Below are 25945 nucleotides of genomic sequence, written 5' to 3'. Positions count from 1 at the left end.
CCACAATGCCAGGCTAATTTAAAAAATATTTTTTGTAGAGATGTGGTCTTGAAATGTTGCCCAGGCTGGTGTCAAACTCTTTTTATTTTTTTGAGATGAAGTCTTGCTCTGTCGTCCAGGCTGGAGTGCAGGGGCGCAATCTCGGCTCATTGGAGCCTCTGCCTCCCAGGTTCAAGTGATTCTCCTGGATCAGTCTCCCGAGTAGCTGGGACTACAGGCACGCGCCACCACGCCTGGCTACTTTTTGTATTTTTAGTAGAGACGGGGTTTCACCATGTTGGCCAGGCTGGTCTCAAACTCTTGACCTCCAGTGATCTGCCCGCCTCGGCCACCCAAGGTGCTGGGATTACAGGCATGAGCCACCACACCTGTCCTGAATACTCTTACTGTCTTCATCTTACAGGTGGGGAAACTGAGGTTCAGAAAAGGACATGTCCAAGGTCACTCAGAAAGGAAATGACAGAGCTAGAACCTGCCTCTTCTCAGCTGTGTGCCTCCTTTGAGCACCAAGGCCTGGGGTGCCTGGTGGGGACACCAGGATGGCAGAAAGTGACAAGGACCTGGGGCAGGTAAGACACTGGCCTGGCCCTTCAAAAAGGTCTCTTAGCTTCATGCTTGAGGCTCAGAAAAATTATTCTGTGACAACACCTCCCCACCCCAGACTTCAGCTATGGCCGGAGTGTCAGAGGCTGTTTTGTTTGTTTGTTTGTTTTGTTTTGTTTTTTTGCGACAGAGTCTTGCACTGTCATCCAGGCTGGAGTGCAGTGTTGTGATCTCGGCTCACTACAACCTCTGCCTCCCTGGTTCAAGCAATTCTCCTGCCTCAGCCTCCCGAGTAGCAGGGGTTACAGGCGCATGCCACCAGGCACAGCTAATTTTTGTGTTTCTAGTAGAGACGCGGTTTTACCATGTTGGCCAGGCTGGTCTTGAACTCCTGACCTCAGGTGAACTGCCCACCTCAGCCTCCCAAAGTGCTGAGATTACAGGCCTGAGCCACCGTGCCCGGCCAGAAGGCTGTCTTGAATGAGCACTTTGCATCCCTGATCTCAGCCAGTCCTTAAAAATCACTGCCACAAGGTTGGTATCATCTTTTTTGTTTGTTTGTTTTGAGACGGAGTCTCGCTCTGTTGCCCAGGCTGGAGTACAGTGGCGAGATCTCCGCTCACTCCAAGCTCCACCGCCCGGGTTCATGCCATTCTCCTGCCTCAGCCTCCCGAGTGGCTGGGACTACAGGCGCCTGCCACCACGCCCGGCTAATTTTTTGTATTTTTAGAAGAGACGGGGTTTCAGTGTGTTAGCGAGGACGGTCTCGATCTCCTGACCTCGTGATCCGCCCGCCTCGGCCTCCCAAAGTGCTGGGATTACAGGCGTGAGCCACCACGCCCGGCCCACAGGGTTGGTATCTTTATGATCTTCATTGAACAGCAGGTGAGACTGAGGCTTAGAGGGGTTGGCTATTTGGCCAAGGCCACTGTGAAGAAAGGACTCCCTCCTCTTCATCACTCAGGGTTCTGCTTTGATGGTCTGTCCTCTGCAAGTATTTCCCTGACTTTACAATTTCAGATCACAGTACGTGCTCCTCACGGGCAACGCAGAGCAGGACAGAGCGTCCCAGCTGCAGAATTCCTGCCCCAATGCACCCCCGATTCCAATCGAGAGGAAATACCAGGCAACCCAAATTGAGGGACGTTCTGCAAAATTAACTGGCCTGAACTAATCGATAATGTCAATGTCATGAAAGACAAAAGAGAGGCTGAGAACTGTTCCGGATGAAAGGAGACACAAGAGATGGCGCAGCTAAATGCAACGCAGGGACCCGAGTGGATCCCCGACTGGGGAAAAAAAAATAGCTGCCAAAGATATTCCTGGGATGATGGATGAAATCTGAGTATGGGCCATGGCGTAGAGGCCAGGATTATACCACTGCTGTATTTCCTGTATGTCACCATCAACAGGAAAACGCCCCTGGTCTCAGGAGATAACCCGCTGTCGCCTTTAGGGATAAAAGGACACAGCGTCTGCAACTAACTGTCAAATGCCCCATCAATGCGGATGAGGGCAGCAAAGATCACGTGCAAATACAGACAGATAGAGCAAATGTGGACACAAGCCAGCGATTGTGAAGCTCCTGAAACATACCATGTGTTATTTGCTCTATTGTTGCAACTTTTCCGTAAATTGGCAATCATTCAAAATAAAAAGTTCAAAGGGGGAAAAAAAAAAGCAAGCAACAACTCAGCCCACACCTCCCATCCCCTTACAGTATTCCCCCCGGCACAGCACAGGCCAGCATCTGATATCATATCTAGTTTGCTTATTTGTTTTGTTAGCTGCCTGGCCCCAGTAGGAATGTTAGTCTGGGAAGACAGGAATTGTTTTGTTTGAAGCGAAGTGCACAATTCGATGGTTTTTAGTATATGCACGGAGTTGCACAATCATTACTACATTCAATTTTATTTGTTTATTTTTTTCTTGAGACAGAGTCTCGCTCTGTCGCCCAGGCTGGAGTGCAGTGGCACAATCTTGACTCACTGCAACCTCTGCCTCCCAGGTTGAAGCGAGTCTCCTGCCTCAGCCTCTCCAGTAGCTGGGATTACAGGTGCCTGCCACCACACCCGGTTAATTTTTGTATTTTTAGTAAAGACAGGGTTTCACCATGTTGGCCAGGCTGGTCTCGAACTCCTGACCTCAGGTGATCTGCCTGCCTCGGCCTCCCAAAGTGCTGGGAATATAGGTGTGAGCCATCAGGCCGGCCACTACATTCAATTTTAGAACATTTTTCATCACCTCAAAAGAAATTCAGTACCCTTTAGCAATCAACCTCCAACTTACTCCTCCCCCCCAGCCTCAGGCAACCAGTAATCCACTTTCTGTCTCTATGGATTTGCCTATTCTGGACATTTCACATTAATGGAATCATACACTCTGTGGCCTTATGTGACTGGCTTCTGTCACTTAGCACAATGTTTTCAAGGTTCACCCACAGCGTAGCATATACGAGGGCAGGGTTTGTTTGTTTTTTAATTTCTTTTTGGAGACAGGGTCTCCCTCTGTCACCCAGGTTGGAGTGCAGTGGCACGATCTCAGCTCACTGCAGTCTTGATCTCCCGGGTTCAAGTGATCCTCCCGCGTCAGCCTCCCAAGTAGCTGGGACTACAGGCGTGCGCCATTATGCCCGGTTAATTTTTGTATTTTTTGTAGAGACAGCGTCTCCCTATGTTACCCAGGCTGGTCTTGAACTCCCAGGCTCAAGTGAGCCTCCCGCCTCTGCCTCCCAAAGTGCTGGGATTATAGGCATGAGCCACCACACCCGGCCAAGCAGGAGTTTTTGCCTCTCTTGTTCTCGCCTTACATGCAAAGCCCCAAACAGAGCCTGACACAGAGAAGTGGGCCATAAATATTAGCTCAGTGAACGGATGAGTCAGGATTTGAACTCAAGCCTATCGGCTGCAAAGATCATGCCCTTACCCCAGCATGGCACGGTCCATTCGGCTGGCCTCACTGCAGAGGGGACTTGAATCCTGCCCATCCCCCGTCTTCCCATGAGAACTCAGGCCAGTCCCACCACTGAGGCCCTCTGCAGGGTAGGTGTGGGGGGGATAGGGGCCTGACTGTGGGGAGGGGCTGATGCCCCTGCACCCAGCCCCTCCCGGTACCTTGAGGTTGTGCCCGTCGAAGGGCAGGGAGCCGCTGACGAGGGTGTACAGGATGACTCCCAGGCTCCAGATGTCCACCTCCGGCCCGTCGTACTTCTTGCCCTGAAACAGCTCCGGGGCGGCATATGGGGGGCTCCCGCAGAACGTGTCCAGCTTCGATCCCAGCGTGAACTCGTTGCTGAAGCCAAAGTCAGCAATCTTGATGTTGGCCTCAGCATCCAGCAAGAGGTTCTCAGCCTGCGGGGAGACAAGGAGAGGGCGGAAAGTGGGACTCAAGGCCAAAGCCCTTCATGGACGTGGGAGGCAGACAGGAGCACAGGCTCTAGGGCGGGCCCACAGGGATCAATTCTTGGGCCTGTCCTTTACTCTCTACCTGACCTTAGGTAGTAACTTTACCTCGCTGAGCCTCAGTTTCCTCATCCATAGAATGGGGATAATCTTAGTTCCTATTTCATAGAGTAGTTTGAGAATTGTGAGTGAATCCACATAGAAAACCTAGCACAGGCCGGACATAGTGGCTCACACCTATAATCCCAGCACTTTGGGAGGCCAAAGCAGGTGGATCGCCTGAGGTCAGGAGTTCAAGATCGGCCTGGCTAACATGGTGAATCCCCATCTCTACTAAAAATACAAAAATTGGGCTGGGCACCGTGGCTCACGCCTGTAATCCCAGGACTTTGGGAAGCCGAGGTGGGCGGATCACCTGAGGTCGGGAGTTTGAGACCAGCCTGACCAACATGGAGAAACCCCGTCTCTACTAAAAATACAAAATTAGCTGGGCGTGGTGGCACATGCCTATAATCCCAGCTACTTGGGAGGCTGAGGCAGGAGAATTGCTTGAACCCAGGAGGTGGAGGTTGCGGTGAGCCAAGATCACGCCACCGCACTCCAGCCTGGGCAACAAGAGCGAAACTCCGTCTCAAAAAAACATAAAGATAAAAATTAGCCGGGCATGGTGGTGTGCGCCAGTAGTCCCAGGTACTCAGGAGGCTGAGGCACAAAAATTGCTTGAACCTGGGAGGCAGAGGTTGCACTGAGCTGAGACTGTGCCACTGCACTCCACCCTGGGCGACAGAGCGAGACTCTGTCTCAAAAAAAAAAAAAAAAAAAGAAAAGCTAGAACAGTATCTCATACCCAGTGAGTACTATGTAATATCACTATTACCCCATGTGGTCTGCAGATCTAGGGGTCTTCAGGTAATCTCCTGCCCCTCTTGGAGCCTCAAGTTACCCAGCAGAAACAAAATAAGGCCTGATTGCTCAAGACCCAGGAAAACGAAAGCAATAATTTAATCCTGGTTGCATATCTACCATGCACTGGACTCTGTGGACTATCAATTATAACAGTGTCCGTCTGCATAATGTGAAGGTGAAACGACAGATTCTTGGAGAATTCCAGCTGCAAATCCCAGCTCCACCACTCACTCGCTGTGTGAACTTCAGGTGGGTTACCAGACCTCTCTGTGCCTGTTTCCTTGTATGTAAGCTGAGGGTGATCTCGACACCTGCCTCAAGCGCGGTTGTGGGTTTAAGCGTAAAGTGCTCACAGTGGCCCCTAGAACGCAGTCAGTGGTCAGTAAACATTTCATGGCCGGGCGCGGTAGCTCACGCCTGTAATCTCAGCACTTTGGGAGGCCAAGGCAGGCAGATCTCCTGAGGTCAGGAGTTCGAGACTAGCTTGGGCAACATGGTAAAACCCTGTCTCTACTGAAAATACAAAAATTAGCCAGGCGTGGTGGCGGGCGCCTGTAATCCCAGCAACTTGGGAGGCTGAGGCAAGGAATCGCATGAGCTGAGACTGCATCACTGTACTCCAGCCTGGGCAACACAGCGAGACTCCATCTCAAAAATAAGTGAATAAATAAATAAATAAACGTTTTGTATTGTTATAAAGTTTTGTCTATTTTTTTGCGGCATGCGGTCTTGCAATTGCCACTTCACAGGGGAGGAAACAGAAGCCGTGGGAGGCCACAACTCATGCCCATTGCAAGAAAGCAGCAGAACTAGAATCTAAACAAGGCCACCCATTTCCACAGTGCGCGGAGGAAGAAGCCTCCTGCCTTCTGACTACAAACAGAGGCACAGCTCCACCTTTCAAAATGTCACCCGCATCTGGCCCATCCCAACTGCGGTCCTTCCCTCGCCCAGGTCACCAGCATCCCTGGCTTCCTCCCAGGTCTCCCTATGTCTCCTGGTTTATTTCTGGACCACTCTTCCCCAGCTCCTGCCCCAATAAAGGCCCAAACCCTACAAAGACACACCACAGAGCTCCTCCCTAAACCTGAATCTAATAGCATCTGCCTTGCTCAGGGCTTACCTTTTCTTATTTTTTATTTTTGAGATGGAATCTCACTCTGTCACCCAGGTTGGAGTGCAGTGGCACGATCTCGGCTCACTGTAACCTCTTCCTCCTGGGTTCAAGCGATTCTCCAGCCTCAGCCTCCGAAGTACCTGGGACTACAGGCACCCACAACCACACCCGGCTATTTTTTTTATTTTTAGTAGAGACGAGGTCTCGCCATGTTGGCCAGGCTGGTCTCGAACTCCTGACCTCAGGTGATCCGCCCACCTCGGCCTCCCAAAAAGTGCTGAGATTACAGGTGTGAGCCGCCACACCAGGCCAGGGATTACATTTCTTTTCCCGCCATTTGAGGCTCCGCAATCCAGCCCCAAAGTCACATGGGTTGGTCCCCTTGGTTGGTACCCCTGGTGTACTAATACGACCCCAAAACTCGTGTTAGCTGCTTTGGGGACCCTCCATCAGGGGACGTACGACCTCCAGGTGAATCATGGAAGCCTCTAAGGTGCTGCCTCCAGGGCCATGTGGAGGGACACCCTAGCCCAGCGGAAGGAAGTGAAGAGAGGGTTAGCACTTGAACCTCTACAGCAATTTGTTTTTTGTTTTCATTTTGTATTATTTTTCTTTTTTTCAGATGCACTTTCTGCTTTTGTATTTTTTGTTGTTGTTTTTAGAGACAGGGTTTTGCTCTGTTACCCAGGTTGGAATGCAGTGGCGTGATCATGGCTCACTGCAGCTTCAACCTCCTGGGCTCAAGGGATCCTCCTGCCTCAGCCTCCTGAGTAGCTGAGACCACAGGCATACAAGCTAATTTTTTTTCTTTTTTTTTTTTTTTTGAGATGGAGTCTTGCTCTGTTGTCCAGGCTGGAGTGCACTGGCGCGATCTTGGCACACTGCAACCTCCACCTCCCAGGTTCAAGCAATTCTCATGCCTCAGCCTCTCAAGCAGCTGGAATTACAGGCACGCGCCACAACGACCACCTAATTTTTGTGTTTTTAGTAGAGATGGAGTTTCACCGTGTTGCCCAGGTTGGTCTTGAACTCCTGGCCTCCAGTGATCTGCCTGCCTAGGCCTCCCAAAGTGCTGGGACAGGTGAGAGCCACCGTGCCCAGCCAAGCTAATTTTTTACAATTATTTTTTGTAGAGATCAGGTCTTGGGTGTGTTGCCCAGGCTGTTCTCGAACTTCTGGGCTCAAGCAATCCTCCCACCGCAGCCTCCCAAAGTGCTGGGATTACAGGTGTGAGACTGCGCCTGGTCCTCCACAGGAATTTGACTGTGGAATTTCTTTAGAATCTAATAATAGCTTTTAAAATGGGGTTTGTGGCTGGGCACAGTGGCTCACACCTGTAATCCCAGCACTTTGGGAGGCCAAGGCGGGCAGATCACCTGAGGTCAGGAGATTGAGACCAGCCTGGCCAACGTGGTGAAACCCCGTCTCTACTAAAAATACAAAAATTAGCCGGGCATGGTGGTGCCCACCTGTAATCCCAGCAACTCAGAAGGCTGAGGCAGGAGAATCTCTTGAGCCCAGGAGTTCGAGACCAGCCTGGACAACAGAGTGAGATCCCTTGTCTACAAAAAAATCAAAAATTAGCCAGGCTTCGTGGCTCACACCTGTGGTTCCAGCTACCCAGGAGACTGAGGTGAGAGAACTATTTGAGCCCAAGAGGTTGAGGCTACAATGAGCTGTGATGGAACCATCACACTTCAGTATGGGCAACAAAAAAACAAAACAAACAACAAAACCAACCCAGTCCTTCCTCACAGATAGTTCCAGAAGCACTTCCTTAAAGCACTTAGGATGCCGCCTAGCACACAGGTGCTCACAAAACAACAGTCAAGACAACCGGATTTGAGCCAACCAAACGGTCAGCCACCTGGTCTTGGAGCGCGAGGCCTGAGACATGCAGCGGAAGGTGTGGAATGCGGACCCTGGGCCCACAGGTACTCGAGGAGGCTGCCTGGCTCAGCTCCTACAGGTAGCTGGGCTGGAGCCCTGTTGAGTCCCTTCCTGCCTGGTACTGGCCAAGGTGGCTTTTCTCTCAAAGCCCCTTCTCAGACTGGACACGGTGGCTCACATCTGTAATCCCAGCACTCTAGGAGACCGAGGCAGGTGGATCACCTGAGGTCAGGAGTTCAAGACCAAGCCTGGCCAACATGGTGAAACCCCGTCTCTACTAAAAATACAAAAATAGCTGGGCATGGTGACAGGCACCTGTGACCTCAGCTACTCGGGAGGCTGAGGCAGGAGAATCGCCTGAACCCGGGAGGCAGAGGTTGCAGCGAGCTGAGATGGGGCCACTACACTCCAGCCTGGGCAACAGTGTGAGACTCCATGTCAAAAATAAAAATAAAAACGAAGCCTTCTCAAGTTCTCAGATTCCCGGCCAGGTGCCGTGGCTCATGCCTGTAATCCCAGCACTTTGGGAGGCTGAGGCGGGCGGATCACAAGGTCAGGAGATCGACACCATCCTGGCTAACACGGTGAAACCCCGTCTCTACTAAAAATATAAAAAATTAGCCGGGCTTGGTGGCGGGTGCCTGTAGTCCCAGCTACTTGGGAGGCTGAGGCAGGAGAATGGTGTGAACCCGGGAGGCGGAGCTTGCAGTGAGCGGAGATCGCGCCACTTCACTCCAGCCAGGGCGACAGAGCGAGACTCCGTCTCAAAAAAAAAAAAAAAAAAGTTCTCAGATTCCTGTGACTCTGGGATCCTGTGGGCAGAGTGACTCTGGGACCTGGGACCCTGTGGGCAGAGTGACTCTGGGGCTCTGCAACCTAAATCCTCAAGGAGTCCTGAATGTCCTAAGGTCGGAGAATGCCAAGGTCCCAAAGGCTCTGAGAGCGACAAACCCCTTATCATGTCCCAGTGTCCTTATCCAACAGCCCTGTAGCATCCAGGGCCGTTTTGGGACACTTTGTTTCTCCCTGCTTTGTTCACTCCTCCTGTCCCCTCCTCCCCATCCGCTCCCCCATCTGCTGGCCTTGTTTCTGCCACAAAAGCTTGGGAAAGGGTCAAGGGGGTGCTGGGTGTGGAGGGAGGAGCAGGAGGAGAAAAGGGCTGGAGGAATTTGCTGGAGGCCACGGGAACCATGGAGGGGTGGAGGCAGGGAGAAGTCTGTGGGCTGAGCTGGGGTCCCTGAGATCACAGCGGGTCGGGGGCTTACCTTCAGGTCCCTGTGTACAATATTTTTCTGGTGACAATAGTGCACAGCCGAAACAATCTGGGAGGGAGGGGGAAGGTTGGTTATTTGTGGCTCCCGAAACCCTCAGCCTCCCTCAGTGGACTGTGAAACCACTCACAACTGGGCCCCAGGCCTCCCCAAGGCACAGCCCGAGATCTGGGGCCTCACACCCTGATTCAGTCACAGCAAGAGGTGCCCGTGGAACCTGGGCAGACACACACCTCCCCCAGGACACCCCCATGCCCAGGGATGTCGGAACCAAGGCATGGGGACCAGCCTCTCTTGACCTTCACATCTGGAAACTCCCATGGGGATATCCCATACCTGTAGATAGACAGGCCGCCCCAACTCACCAGGGCTTATGGCCCTTGAGTTCAGGACAGCAGCGTCAAGGCAGAGACACCCTCACACCTGCACATCTTCCTAGCCGACATGCCCGGCACCCTCACACCTGCACATCTGCTTACCCCACACGCCCCGGCACCCTCACACCTGCATCTCCTCTTACCCCACACACCTGGCACCCTCACACACACACATCTTCTTACCCCTCACGCCCCAGCACCCTCACACCCACAACTCCTCTTACCCCACACCTGGGCACATTCATACCTGCATCTCCTCTTACCCTACACCTGGGCACCCTCACACCTGCACATATTCTTACCCCACACCTGGGCACCCTTATACCTGCACGTCTTCTTATCCCACATACCTGGGCACCCTCACACCTGCATGTCCTCTTACTCCACACCTGGCCCCCCCCCACACTCTTACACACCTGGGTGTCCTCACTACCACACACCTGGAAACCCATACATTTGGGCACTCGCACACCCAGGCACCCACATACCGGCATGCCCTAGTACCTACAAGCTTACACAACCACCCCTCAGCCCTCTCTTGCCCATCTACCTGGGGTGCCCTACACCCTCTTCCCCACACACCTACATACCTACATACCTGGGCACCCACATAGCTACTGCCCACACATCTTTTGAATCACACTCTGGCACAGTCACACCTGGCACCCTGGCACCTTCGTGCCCCCATCACCCACACACCTACGCACTGGGCACACCCACATGCCCTACACATGCAACACCTGCCCACCGGGGTGCCTTCATGACCAAACATCCTCTCACCCACCCAACGGGGCACCTGCAAATCTACATCCGGATGCCCTCACATCTGGGCAACTGTATGCCCAGCACACCCAGCTCTGCACCTTCACCCCTGCCCAGACTTAAGCCCCGCCCCCAGGTCGCTGGACAGCCCAGACCATGCCCAGCTCTCAGACGCCCTCCCAGGAACCCAGGCACCCAGTCAGCCCCACCCTCAGCCCTGCCCCAACCTGTCGGAACTTGGCTCGAGCTTCCTTCTCCTTCATGCGGCCATGCGACACGAGGTAGTCAAACACTTCTCCTGCAGGGCAGAGGCCGAGCGGGGTCAGGGTCAGGTGCAGCGGCGGGGGGAGGTGGCACAGGGGCAGGGCGGAGAGGATGGGCGGCTCACCAGCACTTGCGTACTCCATCACCAGGTACAGCGTCTTCTCAGTCTCAATCACCTCAAAGAGCTTCACTATAATGGTTGGGAACAGTGTAGGGCATTAGGGAGAAAGGGCCCCTCCTAACCTGTCCTCTAACTATGCAAATGTGCCAACCATAACACGTCCCCCCCAACTCAACACTCAATGGCTCCCTACCGACAGCAAGATTTTCCAAACTCCTCAGCCCCCTCTACCACCCTTTCCACTTTCGTTTTTTTTTTTTTGAGACGGAGTTTTGCTCTTGTTGCCCAGGCTGGAGTGCAATGGCGCGATCTCTGCTCACCCTCCCAGGTTCAAGCGATTCTCCTGCCTCAGCCTCCTGAGTAGCTGGGATTACAAGCATGCGCCACCATATCCGGCTAATTTTGTATTTTTAATAGATACAGGGTTTCTCCATGTTGGTCATGCTGATCTCAAACTCCCAACCTCAGGTGATCTACCCGCCTCGGCCTCCCAAAGTGCTGGGATTACAGACGTGAGCTACGGCGCCCAGCCACCCTTTCCACTTTCTCTCTCACAAGAATGTCAGCTCCATGAGGCCAGAGATTTGTGTCTTGTTGTCTTCCCTGTTGTGTCCCCAGGGTCTGGCACATAGTGGCCACTCAATCAATAATTACTGAGTAAATGAATGAATGAATGAACAAATGCTGCAGCCACATCCAGGCGGAGCTAAACTCCGCTTCTCTCACTAAAGACCCCTCACTCCCGCCTCTGCCCAATGATAATGACAGTGAGGATGTTGATGCTGGTGGAAATAATTGGACCAAGTCCCATAGCTCAGCCCAAACTAAGCATTTTGGATGCATCATCTTTGTCAATCCTCACAATGACCTGGTAATAGGCCCTCTTATCACCCCTACTCCAGAAGAGAAAATAGAGGCTCAAAGAGGTTAAGTGACTTGCCCAAGGTCACACAGCAGTGATGCAACTATGAGAAACCAGGTCTCTAACTCTTTTTCTTTTTTTTTTTTGAGACGAAGTCTCGCTTTATTGCCCAGGCTGGGGTGCAGTGGTGCGATCTCAGCTTACTGCAACCTCTGGCTCCTGGGCTCAAGCAATTCTCCTGCCTCAGCCTCCTGAGTAGCTGGGATTACAGGTGCCCGCCACCATGCCCTGCTAATTTTTGTATTTTCAGTAGAGACAGGGTTTCACCATGTTGGTCAGACTGGTGTCGAACTCCTGACCTCAAGTGATCCACCCGCCTCGGCCTCCCTAAGTGCTGGGATTACAGGAGTGAGCCACTGCGCCTGGTGGGTCTCCAACTATTCTAACCACTGCCACCACCCCCAACTCCTTTGCAAGTGTTCCAGTTGGTGGCCTGCCCTGCTCCCGTTCCCTCCTCACCGATGTTGGGGTGGTTTAGGCCCTTCATGATGCGGACTTCTCGGAACAGCTGGGCGTGGCCAGAAAGGAAGACAGAGGAGAGTGAGGGTGGGTGGCTTGGGGGATCCTTTCCCCAGCCGGGCCCCCGCAGGAGGGGTCAGGTGGGTCACCCGGCTGTCCCGGAAGCCTGGCTCCTGCTCTCCCCCGTCTCCCCAGCCTCACCTTCTGCAGGCTGCTGGGATTCAGCTGGGTTTTGTCAATGATCTTGATGGCAACCTAGAGGGGGAGGAAAGGAGGAGGGACGGTCAAGGTGCCACAAGCCCCACTGGGCATGGTGGCTCAGGCCTGTAATCCGAGCATTTTGGGAAGACCAAGGCGGGAGGATCACTTGAGGCCAGGAGTTCGAGACCAGCCTGGTCAACACGACGAAACCCTGTCTTTACTAAAAATACAAAAATTAGCCAGGTGTGGTAGCAGGCACCTGTAATCCCAGCTACTCTGGAGGCTGAGTTGGAAGAATCGCTTGAGCCTGGGAGGCAGAGGTTGCAGTGAGCCAAGATGATGCCACTGCACTCCAGCTGGCCCAGCTCAGATCACCCCGGGATATCCTTCCTTTGCCCCCTCTCCCAGAAGAGCCCTCACTCTGGGCCATAACCTGTGGATGGGGAACTCAGGGCCTCAGGGCCTTTGCACAAGCTGTCCTCGCTGTCTCCACTGCCACCCTCACTTCTGCAGAGAAATATCCTTATTCCACAGCAGGGCCTGGCTGACGCTGCTCCAGAGCTGCCTGAGTGGATGTGGGCATGGACGAGACCTTGAGGGGATCCCTTTGTGAGGGCAACGAAGATCACTGGCCCATCACATCTTTGTTTTGAACAAATGAACAGTGGAATAAATAACAACTGGTTAACATGCACTAAGCCCTCACTACAAGGACTATGCGCTTTACAAATGAGAACTCTTAATCCTCACAACAACCTGTGAGATAAGTGCTAGGATTATCCCTCCCATTCTCCGCACCCACCCCACCCCCCCGCCCCCTTTTTTTTTGGAGGCAGAGTCTCGCTCTGTCTCCCAGGCTAGAGTACAGTGGTGTCACAGTGGTGTGATCATAGCTCACTGCAACCTTGACCTCCTGGGCTCAAGTGATCCTCCCACCTCAGCCTCCCAAGTAGCTGGGACCACAGGCACATGCCACCAACATTTGGCTAACAGGATTATCATCATTTTACCAACAGGGAAACTGAGGCACAGAGCTGTTTAGTCATTTGGCCAAAGTTACATGGCTAGTAAATTGTAGTAAGTTGTGGGCCAGATTTGAACTTATGCAGCCTGATGGAATCTACCTCTTAAACACAACTTTTAAAACAGCTTTGAGATACATCATGGGGAGGAAATCAGAATGTCATTGAACTCTCCTTATACTTCTTTTGCAGTGAAACTTTTTTTTTTTTTTGAGACAGAGTTTCCCTCTTGTTGCTCAGGCTGGAGTGCAATGGTGCGATCTTGGCTCACCGCGACCTCCACCTCTCAGGTTCAAGGGATTCTCCTGCCTCAGCCTCCCAAATATCTGGGATTACAGGCATGCATCACCACGCCTGGCTAATTTTGTATTTTTAGTAGAGACGGGGTTTCTCCATGTTGGCCAAGCTGGTCTTGAACGCCCAACATCAGGTGATCCACCTGCCTGAGCCTCCCAAGGTGCTGGGATTACAGGCATGAGCCACCGCACCCAGTCTGCAGTAAAACTTTTATTTTTAAAACAGAGATGGGGCCAGGTGCCTCTCAGAAACCCCTGGAACCAGATCCACATATAGGGAACCATGTGTTCTTCATGGAAGAGAGAGCCCCTTAGCTTTTCTCATATTCTCACAAATGTGTTTTTAAAAATTTTATCAAACACTTTTTATGCCAGTATTGAGACGATCATATGGTTTCTCTTCTTTAATCTGAGAATGTGGTGAAGTACATGAATAAATTGTCAAAGGGAAAAGAACTTTGCATTCCTGAGATAAAGCCAGTTTTGTCATCACACAGCTTTCTTTAATTGATTTGCCAGGTTCTGTTTGTTAATATTTTGTATAAGATTTTTGTACCTATGTTCACCAGATTGGCCTGTAATTTTGTTTCTTGTCTGGTTTTGCTCTTAAGGACAAACTAGCGCATAAAAACCAGTCAGGCAGTGGCAGTTCTTTCTTTAGTCTCTGGAAGAACTGGCATAAAATGTGAACATCTGGTAGGATTTGCCTGTAAGACCATCGGGGCCTGGTGTCTTTTGCATGTATGGTGTAGACAGCGTGAGGGCAGGGGAGAGCCCATCCAAGGCAGGATAATTCATTCCAATCATTTCTCTGAAGTTGAAGGAGGGGTGGGGAAATCATGAAATCACCCACCATTCATTTTCCTCTAAGTGAGTTAGAGACCTCATATCTAGGCTGCAAAGCCTGTGTGGGCCCTTTTTGCAATAATGTCACCATACTCAGCACAGTTGCCTGCTCTGGAAGAGGAGGTGGGGAGAGTGAGGCTGTGTGTAACTGAGAATACAACATAAATAAACCTGCTGTGTTCTCCAGATCACAGGAAGATTTCAAGGAACCAAAGTCCACCCTTAAAACAGAGAGGCAGCTCAGGTTTATTTATTTTTTATTTTTAATTTATTTACTTTTTTTTTATTTATTTATTTTTTGAGATGGTCTTGCTCTGTCACCCAGGCTGGAGTGCAGTGGCACAATCTCAGCTCACTGCGGCCTTTGCCTCCTGGGTTCCAGTGATTCTCCTGCCTCAGCCTTCCAGGTAGCTGGGCTTACAGGCACGCACCACCACACCCAGCTAATTTTTGTATTTTTTTTTTCACTAAAGATGGGGTTTTGCCATGTTGGCCAGGCTGGTCTCGAACTCCTGACCTCAGGTGATCCACCTGCCTCAGCCTCCCAAAGCGCTGTGTTTGTAGGTATGAGCCACTGCACTCGGCCAATTTTTTTTTTTTTTTTTTTTTTTTGAGACAAAGTCTCGCTCTTGTTGCCCAGGCAGAATACAGTGGCGCGATCTTGGCTCATTGCAACCTCCGCCTCCTGGGCTCAAGCAATTCTCCTGCCTCAGCCTCCCAAGTAGCTGAAATTACAGGTGCCTGCTATCACACCAAGCTAATCTTTATATTTTTAGTAGAGACGGGGTTTTACCATGTTGGCCAGGCTGGTCTTGAACTCCTGACCTCAGGTGATCCACTTGCCTTGGCCTCCCAAAGTGCTGGGACTATAGGAGTGAGCCACCGCGCCTGGCCTATTTTTTTTTTTTTTTTTTTTGAGACAGAGTCTCGCCCTGTCACCCAGGCTGGAGTGCGGCGGCATGATCTCGGCTCACTGAAACCTCCGCCTCCTGGGTTCAAGCGATTCTCCTGGCTCAGCCTCCTGAGCAGCTGGGATTATAGGCATGTGCCACCACGCCCAGCTAATTTTTGTATTTTTAGTAGAGACAGGGTTTCATCATGTTGGTCAGGCTGGTCTCAAACTCCTGACCTCAAGCAATCCACCTGCCTCAGCTTCCCAAAGTACTGGGATTACAGGCGTAAGCCACCGTGCCCAGCCCTCTTTTATTTTATTTTATTTTTATTTTTTGAGATAGGGTCTCACTCTGTTACCCAGGCTGGAGTGCAGTGGTGAGGTCACACCTCACTGCAGCCTCAAACTCCTGAGCTCAAGCGATCCTCCCGCCTCAGCCTCCCAAGTAGCTGGGACCACAGGCACACACCACCGCACCCAGCTAATTTTTAAAAAATTTTATTTATTTTTTAGTGGAGACAAAGTGTTGCTATGTTGCCCAGGCTGGTCTCAAACTCCTGAGCTCAAGGAATCCTCCTACCTTGGCCTTTCAAAGTGCTGGGATTACACGTGTAAGCCAACGCATCCGGCCACAGCTCAGGTTTATCTACAAAAGCCACATGCATCCTTAGCAACGCACACATTGGACTGCCTGTGATCTGAGATTTCCCGGCAATTTCAGGGATACATGAAATTAGTTCTCTTTTCCCATGGGGGTGGTTCTGGGAACATCGGAGATATTGTGACCTGTCCCATAGAGAGTCGGGAACTTACCTGAGGCCACAAAGCAAACCCAGGGCCAATCCTGACCTCTATCGACATACACCGAAGACCTGGTCCCACAGGGACCTGCCCCGAGCCCCACCCTGTGCCCATACTCACCTCCCGACCAGTGAGGATGTGCCGAGCCAGCTTGACTTTGGCAAAGTTGCCCTTCCCAATGGTCCTCAGCAGGCGGTAGTTGCCCACGTGGGGCTGCTCCTCGGGACAGGAGGCGATGGAGTTCCGGCAACGGGCACCCAGTGAGCGGCTGGACCAGGACGGGCCTTTGTCCGAGGAGCGGCCACTGCCCAAGGTGCCATGCTGGGCGGGGGAGATGGAGCATGAGCTATCCAATCCTACCTTCCGTGGAACCCGTGGGCTAGTGCACTTAACTTGAGGCCTGGCTACCGGCCCCTCCGTGGCCCTTTTCAAACTCAGGCCCCAGAGAGCCAAGCACCCTTCATCTTTCTCTACAAAAAGACGCCTCCAGGAACAAAAGCCCCCATGTCCCTCAAATCTGCAACATCCAGGGCCCCAGGCATCACACCCCTTCTTCAACCTTCACTGCAGTCTGACTACCCCCAACCTCCTTGTCTTTTTTTTTTCCTTGGGATGGAGTCTTGCTCTGTCACCCAGGCTGGAGTGCAGTGGCATGATCTCAGCTCACTGCAACCTCTGCCTCCTGGGTTCAAGCCATTTTCCTGCCTCAGCCTCCCGAGCAGCTGGGATTACAAGCGTGCACCATCATGCCTGGCTAATTTCTGTATTTTTAGTAGAGATGGGGTTTCACCATGTTGACTAAGCTGGTCTCAAACTCCTGACTCAGGTGACCCACCTGCCTCGGCTGTACGGATTACAGATGTGAGCCACCGCATCCAGCCCCAACCTCCTTTTCTAATTACAGACATACCTCAGAGATATCGCAAGTTTGGTTCCAGACCACCACAATAAAGCAAATACTGCAAAAAAGCAATGCACATGAATCTTGTGGATTCCCAGTGCATATAAAAATTATGAGCCAGGTGGCCAGGTGCAGTGGCTCAGGCCTGTAATCCCAGCACTTTGGGAGGCTGAGGTGGGTGGATCATGAGGTCAGGAGTTCGAGACCAGCCTGGCCAATATGGTGAAACCCTATCTCTACTAAAAAAATACAAAAATTAGCCAGGCATTGGCACACGCCTGTAATCCCAGCTACTCTGGAGGCTGAGGCAGGAGAATCACTTGAACCTGGGAGGCGGAGGTTGTAGGGAGCCGAGATCGCTCTACTGCACTCTAGCCAGAGTGACAGAGTGAGACTTGGTCTAAAAAAAAAAAAAGGCCGGGCGCGGTGGCTCACACCTGTAATCCCAGCACTTTGGGAGGCCGAGGCGGGCAGATCATGAGGTCGGGAGATTGAGACCATCCTGGCTAACACGGTGAAACCCCATCTCTACTAAAAATACAAAAAATTAGCCAGGCGTGGCAGTATGCGCCTGTAGTCCCAGCTACTCGGGAGGCTGAGGCAGGAGAATGGCGTGAACCCAGGAGGCGGAGCTTGCAGTGAGCCGAGATCGCGCCACTGCACTCCAGCCTGGGTGACAGAGCGAGACTCTGCCTCAAAAAAAAAAAGAAAAAAAAAATATTATGGGCCAGGCGAGGTGGCTCACGCCTGTAATCCCAGCACTTTGGGAGGCCAAGGCAGGTGGATCACCTGAGGTCAGGAGTGTGAAACTTGCCTGGCCAACACGGGGAAACCCCGTCTCTACTAAAAATACAAAAATTAGCCGGACATGGTGACGCACACCTGTAATCCCAGCTACTCAGGAGGCTGAGGCAGGAGAATTGCTTGAACCAGGGAGGCAGAGGTTGCAGTGAGCTGAGATCGCGCCACTGCACTCCAGTCTGGGTGACAGAGTGGGACTCCATCTCAAAAAAAAAAAAAAAGAGAGAAAGAAAAATTGTGTTTACATCATACTGTAGTCTACTAAGTGTGCAATAATAGCATTACAGCTATAAAAACAATGTACATACTTTAATTTTATAATACTTTCTTGTTAAAAGATGCTAACAATCATCTGAACCTTCAGTGAATCACAATAAAACAAAATCATTGACAAGGCGGGAGGATGGCTTGAAGCCAGGGAGTTTGAGACCAGCCTGGGCAATGAAGCGAGACACCCGTCTCTAGAAAAACTTAAAAAAAAAAAAATTAGCTAGGCATGGTGGCATATGCCTATAGTCCCAGCTACTCAGGGGGCTGAGATGGGAGGATGGCTTGAGCCCCAGGAGGTTGAGGCTGCAGTGAGCTATGATCATGCCACTGCACTCCAGCCTGGGCAACAGAGCAAGACCCTGTCTCTAAAAAAAAAAAAGGAAAAACATCACTGATATCAGATCACCATAACAGCTATTATAATAATGATGAAAAAGTTTGAAATACTGTGTGAATTACCAAAATGTGACAGAGACACAAATTGTGCACAGGCTGTTGGAAAAATGGAGCCTACCGGCTTGCTCAACACAGGGTCGTCAGAAACCTTCAATTTGTAGAAAACACAGTATCTGTGAAGCTCAATAAGGCAAAGTGTGAAAAAGCAGGATATGCCTGTCCTGGAGCCTGGATCAACTCTACAATATTTTGCTCTAAATGAGGCTGCCCTCAACCCCAATCAACGCTGACCTCAATCTGGACTCGAGGCTCCTCCTCCACCACCACTGGTCCTGACATGCTATTTTACCCATCAACCGTCCCCTCTCCAGCCCCCAAATTCTACTTCAAACCCAAATGTCAACATTTGATTCCCAGTGGAATGCCCCTAACATTTGATTCCAATCACTGTTACCCCAGATTGGACTCCAAACATTGTAACCAAGTCTTATTTTTTTTCTTTTTGACACAGAGTTTCACTCTTGTTGCCCAAGCTGGAGTGCAGTGACCCAATCTGGCTCACTGCAACCTCTACCTCCTGGGTTCAAGCGATTCTCCTGCCTCAGCCTTCCCGAGTAGCTGGGATTACAGGCATGTGCCACCACACCTCGCTAATTTTGTATTTTTAGTAGAGACGAGGTTTCATCATGTTGGCCAGGTTGGTCTTGAACTCCTGACCTCAGGTGATCCACCCACCTCGGCCTCCCAAAGTGCTGGGATTACAGGCCTGAGCCACCACCCCCTGCACGGTAACCAAGTCTTTCACTGGCCCTGAGACCTGGCTGAATCCCTGTTATCCTCCTTCCATGGGAAACATTGTTGCTTCTGCCACCCCCTGAAACACCCAGGGCTTGAGAAGCGCCCTGACTTGCTGTCTCCCACACCATGGCTTCTCTCCTCCTGATATTCTGTTCCTACTGTCCTGTCCCTCCCTGGTCTCTCTCCCCCGCAGGTCACCTGCCTGCTCTGAGCTGCCCTGGCCTGATTGGAAGCCCCAGGGACTGTGTCTCCCTTTCAGGGCTGGGGCTCAGGATGCCTGAGGCCTCCCGCCAAGGCAGTTCTGCCTGTGCCCTTCCAGCTGGGAGTGGGAAGCAGGAGGACAACAGGAGGGGAGGAAGAAAGGCCAAGAGGCTGATGGGCTGGGGGCCCAAGTCTCTGAGAAAGACACTGCCGGGCCACTTGATAGCAACAACAACTAACATTTAATTAATGCTGGTCATTGATGCAATATGAGGCCATTACCACACTATCATCTCCATTTTGCAGGTGGGGAAACTGAGGCCTGGACCCACGATCTGAACCCAGTTTCCACCGGCATTTTTTTTTTTTTTTTTTTTTTGGCAGAGTTTCACTCTTGTTGCCCAGGCTGGAGTGCAATGGCACGATCTCAACTCACTGCAACCTCCACCTCCTGGGTTCAAGCAATTCTCCTGCCTCAGCCTCCCGAGTGGCTGGGATTACAGACGCCCACCACCACGAGGGAGTTTCACCATGTTGGCCAGGCTGGTCTTGAACTCCTGACCTCAGGTGATCCACCCACCTCGGCCTCCCAAAGTGCTGGGATTACAGGCACGAGCCACCATGCCCGACAGTTTCCACCAGACTTGATGCTCTTCTCTGTCACAATACCACACTGCCTCTCACACCTGTACCTTTTTTTTTTTTTTTTTTGAGACAGGGTCTTGCTCTGTTACCCAGGCTGAAGTGCAGTGGTGTAATCAAGGCTCACTGGAGCCTCAACTGCCTGGGTTCAAGCAAATCCTCCCACCTCAGGCTCCCGAGTAGCTGGGACCACAGGAGTGCACCACCACACACAGCTGATTTTTAAATTTTTTTGTAGAGATGGAGTCTTGCTATGTTGTCCGGGCTAGTCTTCAGCTCCCAGGCTCAAGCCATCCTCCTGCCTGGGTCTCCCAAAGTTCTGGGATTATAGGTGTGAGCTACCACGCTGGGTCATGAACCATTTCTACAAAGCAGCTCATGCTATGGACCAAGTCCTGTGTAAACAGGTAACTCGCCTACACTTAATTCCTGCAGTAGCCCAGGGAACGACTCCATGTTCTAGCAGAGAAACTGAGCCTTGGAGAGGGAAGGTGCCATGTGAAGGTCACACAGTCCATTCACAGGGGCAGAAAGACAACCTCCCCACGGCTGGGCAGTTCCAACCACCACGGCCAGGGCTCTAACCACGCGTCCACCACTGCCTGCCGTGCCCTCACCCTGGCCTCCAATGTGGGTCCAATTATGATCTGCAGTCTTCAGACGGGGACACCCAGGCTCAGGCAGGGGGAGTCCCTCCCCCAAGGTCACAGGGCAGATGGAGCAGAGTGCTGGGATGCGAACCCCGGCCTGCTGATTCCTCCTGAGTGCTGAGCCAGGCTTCCCCACAGGCCCAGGCTTCTTCCCAGGAGAGACCAGGGAGGCAGGTGGAGATCCTGGAGATAAGGCCTCCGATCCCCACCGAGATAAGGACCTGGAGAAGAACCCCTGTCAGGTGGCGCCAGGGCAGCCAGCTGGAGGTGGGATGGCACCACGCTGAAGGCAGCATGGCTGAGGGACCCCTGCGAGGGGCAGCTGGGGCAGTGGGTGACAAAGCCCCTGGGGGCCGGGGGTGGGAGCTAAAATTGGCCTGCACCACCAGCTGGCCTGGCTCCCTCCCGCCCGGCTGGCGCCCCAACACCCGGGCCTGTTGCTAGGGAACCTGGGGAGGCTGGCCCCCTGGTGGGGGGCCCTGGAACTTGGGGTGGGGGAGCATGACCCCACGTGGCTGTAGCCATGGTAACCAGGTAACAGGAGAGGGGGCTGCAACCTCCCATTCCAGAGGCAGGCAAGTGACTCCCCACCAGGACTGACAGGCAGGTCTTAGTGACAAGAGTTGGAGGAGAGAAAAGGGGATTAGCCATCCTCAAATCCGCACCATGCACGCATCTTAACAACCCAGGGAACAGCAAGTCGTCATTAGGCGTTTCACTTAACAGACAAGGAAACCAAGGCTCAGAGAGGTGAGGTTACTTGCCCGAGGTCACACAGCTAGGGAGGGACAGAAACAGGATGTGAACCCAAGTTTATCTGAACAATTAAAGTAGTACTAATAACCACAACAGCCACGACACATGCCAGGCCCTGTGCACCTTAGTCACATCATGTCGCTGGCTCCTGCAAACATCCCTAACAGTGGGGGGCCATCATCAACCCGATTTAGAGATAAGGAAACTGAGGCTGCAAGCTGGGAGTGAATCTGCAGGCTCACTCAACAACTAATAACAGCCCTGAGCTGAGAATCCACGGGCTGTCTGACTCATACCCACAGCCACAATAGCAGCTGGCATTTGTGGAGTGCTTCCTAGGTGCCAGCCTTCGCCTGAATCGAGTAAGCCTTGGAGGCACTCAAGCGGTCACCCCTATTTTCCAGGGCAGGAAACTGAGGCTCAGAAAGGGAGAACTGGTTGTCTGAGGACACAAGGCAAACCAGCTGGCCATGTCAGCATTGGAACCCAGGACTGTGGAGCCCCTGGCACCTCACTGTAGATTGTAGTGACCAAGGAACAGAGGTGGTAGGCATTTCATTAGACTCCAAATTGGAGTTCTGGCCCATAGTGATGATGCGGGGTGGTCTCTGTGAGGGAGGGATCTGCAAGATGAGGAAGGACAGATATAAATCTCTCTGATGGTGTGTGTGGGGGGGGGGGTCTGTCGGAGGTGAGGGAAACAGGGGGAAGGGGAACAGGGACCTGGCAGAAGGATTTGGAGAAAGGCACAAAGATCCCAGGTGGGGAGAAGTCTAGGATTGGGTGGTGGGCAGGTCTTTGGAAGTGATCAGTGATCAGAGACACAGGAGATGGGGAGGGGCCTCTCTGGGAAGCAGTGTAGGGGCAGGGGGCGCCTGGGAATGGTGGAAAGTGACAAAGCCATGGGGGCAGTGGAAGTCAGAGGCCAGGAATCCCTGGGTCTTGGGGAAGCTCCTAGGAATCAGAGAAGGGGGTTTCTAGGAGAAGTCCTTGAAACCAGAGAAGGGTCTGGGGGGCCTGGAAGTATGGGGTAGGAACTTCTTGGGCAAGGAACAGCCCAGATGAATAAAGGCTGAGCCCTGGGGAAGGTCAAGGGGTCTAGAAATTTGGGGAGAAAGCTTCCAGCAGATTGACCCAAAGGAAAACGGCTTGAAGCCAGGGCAAGATGAGAGGCTTCAGGTCCAGGAGTTTTCTGGAAGAAGGATCTGGGGCCAGGCCCTGTAGCTGAGGAAGGCCTCTGAAGCTGAGGAGGGGGCTTCCTTGGAAGGCCAGACTCCCAGCAAGGAAGGGGGAGGCCCTGGGGCAGGAGAAAGGACGGTGGTTTGTGGGGAAGGGGTCTGAGTTTGGCCTAGCAGGGGGTCCAGAGGTTGGGGGTTGGGGAAGGGGCTGCCTGAAGCTCAGAAGTTGATAGAGGGCGGATGAGGCCTGGAGTCAGACTGGTCCAGGGCCTAGAAATACCAGCCTGGGTGAGGTGAGGGCCTGGAAGTTGGAGGCCAAGGCTTCCTGGGAGAGGAAGAGACCAGAAAGGGTCCAGGTGGCATCTGGGGGCCCCAGGGTGCTGGGATCTAGGGACAGGGCTGCTTGGAAGATGGGGACCAGGCCTGGGACGGGAGAGACCTTGAAGAAGCCAGAAAAGGGCCAGGGCCCAGGAGAGGTGGAAACCAGCTTCCTGCCAGGGGCTGCCCACAGGCGCCCTGGGTGCGTGCTGGTGGGGCAGAGGGCTGGGAATAGGAAGAGGGGGGCTCCTGAGGAGCCGGCACCCAGCCCCAGACAGGGAAGGCCGGAGCCAGAGGCAGGACTGGGCCAGGCCCTGCTGAGAGTGCCAGGGCCGGGCCTTGGGGGGTCAGGGGCCCTGCAAATCCGGGAGGGGGCGAGGTGTCGGACGCGGACGGCCTGGAGGGGAAAGGGCTTAGCACAGGCGAGAGAAGGGAGGGGCTCCTGGAAGCAGGGGAGGGGGCTTCCTGGAGGGAACAGACCCGAGCGGAAGCGGTCTGCACGGGGACAAGAGAGGGGTCCCGAGAGAGGGGCGCCCCCAGGGGTCGGGCTGGGCTGGAAAAGGTGGGGAGGGTGGAGAGGCCTGTAAGTCCGGGAGGAGTCGAGAGGTGACGAGCCGGGTCGGGCCCAGGAAACGAGGGTAGGGGCTCGCGGGGCGAGGGGTACAACGGGGAGAAGGGTTTGGCGGCTGGACCCAGCCAGGGCTCCCCAAGGGGCCGGGCCCCACTCACCGTGTCCGAGTTCCGATCGTTGCCCGGGGCCAGCACCGTCCGCGAAGACATCTTCTCCGGGTCCCGGGGGGCAGGGGCGGCCGGGTGGGGGGGGCGGGGGTCCCAGGGTCCCCTCTCTTCCCCTCCCCCCCCCGCCGGCCTGGGGACGCGAGCTCAAAAGCTGGGCGCCGAGAACGCCCGGGTCCGCGCGGCGGGAGAGGGGGCAGGGCGGGGGAGGGGAAGGGACGCCGAGGGTCCTAGTGGCCCCGTGCAGCGGGGACCCCGGGCGCCATGGGGGCGGCGGGCAGGCGGGCGGGCGGGGGCCGCGGAGGGGGCGCGGAGCCGGCCCAGGCGGCGGCGGAGGGAGGCGGTGGAGGGGCTGGGGAGGGAGGAAGGGACGTCAGGGGGAGGGGCGGGCAGGGCGGGGCGCCGGGACCCCGCCCCCCGCCGCCGGCCCTTAAAGGCGCAGGCCCGGGCTGGTCCGGGGCGCCGGGGGCTCCGGGGGCGGAGGCGGGTCTGGGCGCGCCGGCGGGGAGCGTGTTCTCGCCCGAGACGAGAGGCGCACTGGAGAGGAGAGAAGGGGAGAGAGAGGCCGGGGCAGAGCGCCAGAGACGCAGAGAGAGAGATCGAGAGACGTAGAGATAGAGAGACACAAAGATAGAGAGACACAAAGAGAGAGAGACGAGTTACAAAAGGGTGGAGAGAGAGGCGCAAGGAGATGAACGGAGGGCCAGATGACAGAGAGAGAGAGACGCAGGGAGACAGAGACAGAGAGACCCAGAGACGCAGAGGGACAAAGACTGAGAGAGACCCCCCCCACACACACAGGGAGAGACAAAGAGATACAGAGACGCAGAGATCTGTGAAGAGATGGAGATAAAGGGACTGAGCCAGAGAAGACCCTAGAGGCGCTGCCCACATTGTCCCTCCCCCCGGCCCATTCTCTCCCCAGTTGGCGGGGGGGGGGGGGGGGAGGGCGGGGGAAGCTCTCCCCTCGGAGGCCTAAGGGTGGGGTGGGTGAAGGGGATGGTGTTCGGGGCTTGGCCACTGCTGAGGGCTCAGTGACCTCCCTAGTCAGGCTGCCTCCACTCACCCACATAGCTCCAGACCCCCAGGTTAGGGCTGCAGCATCCACTCCTTTGCACCCCAGCTGGGGTGTGGGGACCCTCTCTGTCCACCTGTATGACCTGGGGCAAGCACTTGCCCTTTCTGGGCTTCACTTTCCCAGTTTGTAAAGTGAGAGGAAGAATCCGTGTGTTGCTCACTGGCAGGTGCGAAGGAACCCTGTGCAGGTATTCGCCTGCAGGGCACAGCCACTCCCCATGCGGGCAGGCTGAGACCAGAGAGGACAAGAGCCTCTCGGAGGCCACACAACGCTGTGGGGACCATCCATGCTCTGTGGACCAGGGTGGGATGAAAGAAAGACAGGCATTACATAGTCTTGGCCTGGGAGTCACATGGTTTTGGGAAGGGGTCTGTGCCCTGCCTTCGTCTATCTGAGGCTTATTTCCCTGAGCCTCAGTTTCCCCTTCTAAAACAGCAGTGTGCTGGATCTGGCTGGAGCGAGCTGATTGTTACGTCTCAGGAATTTTGGAACTGGTTGTTAAACACAGCCATTATTAAAAATTAAATTATGCAAACATACAATTAAATTACATTAAAGTTACAAGTAATACATACTCATCACGTCCTAATTATCTTACTACATTTGCCATTATCTGTGATCTTGAAGTTACTTACGTCTATTGTAGCTGCACAGTAAAATTACTATATAATGGGGGCAAAAATGCCATGTGATATCACCTTGGTAGCTTGAAATTAGCCATGGTGGGAATATTTACACCATGGAAATTGGCAAATGCTACAGATTAAGGCTCCACACCCCCACCTGCAGAGAGCTGGGGGTGTTTTGTTTTGCTTTGCTTTGTTTTGTTTTTGAGACAGGGTCTCACTGCATTACCCAGGCTAGAGTGCAGTGGCACGATTATGGCTCACTGCAGCCTGGACATCCCCGGCTCAAGCAATCCTCCCAGCTCAGCCCCACCAAGTCACTGGGACTACAGGTGTGCATCACCACGCCCAGCTAATTTTTTGTAGCCATATTGCCCAGGCTGATCTCCAACTCTCAGGCTCAGGCGATCCTCCCACTTCGGCCTCCTAAAGTGCTGGGACTACCCTGCACTCAGCCAAAAGCTGGTTGTGAAAGCACAGCACTGCTTGATACTATGAGCAACT

At 53.4% G+C, this 25945-nt stretch overlaps 1 protein-coding gene across 3 annotated transcripts in view; it reads right to left on the bottom strand.

The window, feature by feature from the left end:
• MARK4 (microtubule affinity regulating kinase 4) overlaps positions 1–24102 on the bottom strand; it is a 52464-nt gene extending 28362 nt beyond the window's left edge. For 2 of the 3 annotated variants that reach the window (XM_055369725.2, XM_055369724.2), the window contains exons 1-8: positions 23732–24102; positions 16212–16412; positions 12235–12288; positions 12034–12082; positions 10656–10721; positions 10495–10565; positions 9123–9179; positions 3657–3893 (exon numbers count right to left, since the gene is read on the bottom strand). In XM_055369725.2, coding sequence (XP_055225700.1) covers positions 3657–3893; positions 9123–9179; positions 10495–10565; positions 10656–10721; positions 12034–12082; positions 12235–12288; positions 16212–16412; positions 23732–23782 — 786 coding nt within the window. In that variant the 5' untranslated portion in view covers positions 23783–24102. The remainder of the gene's footprint in view (positions 1–3656; positions 3894–9122; positions 9180–10494; positions 10566–10655; positions 10722–12033; positions 12083–12234; positions 12289–16211; positions 16413–23731) is intronic. The other variant, XM_055369726.2, reaches the window with a different exon arrangement.
• Positions 24103–25945: the final 1843 nt, after the last annotated feature.

This window comes from Gorilla gorilla, chromosome 20, assembly GCF_029281585.2.
Source record: "Gorilla gorilla gorilla isolate KB3781 chromosome 20, NHGRI_mGorGor1-v2.1_pri, whole genome shotgun sequence".
Lineage (NCBI taxonomy): Eukaryota > Metazoa > Chordata > Mammalia > Primates > Hominidae > Gorilla > Gorilla gorilla.
The sequence above is the reverse complement of the archived record's forward strand: the minus strand, read 5'-3'. Positions and strand labels throughout refer to the sequence as shown.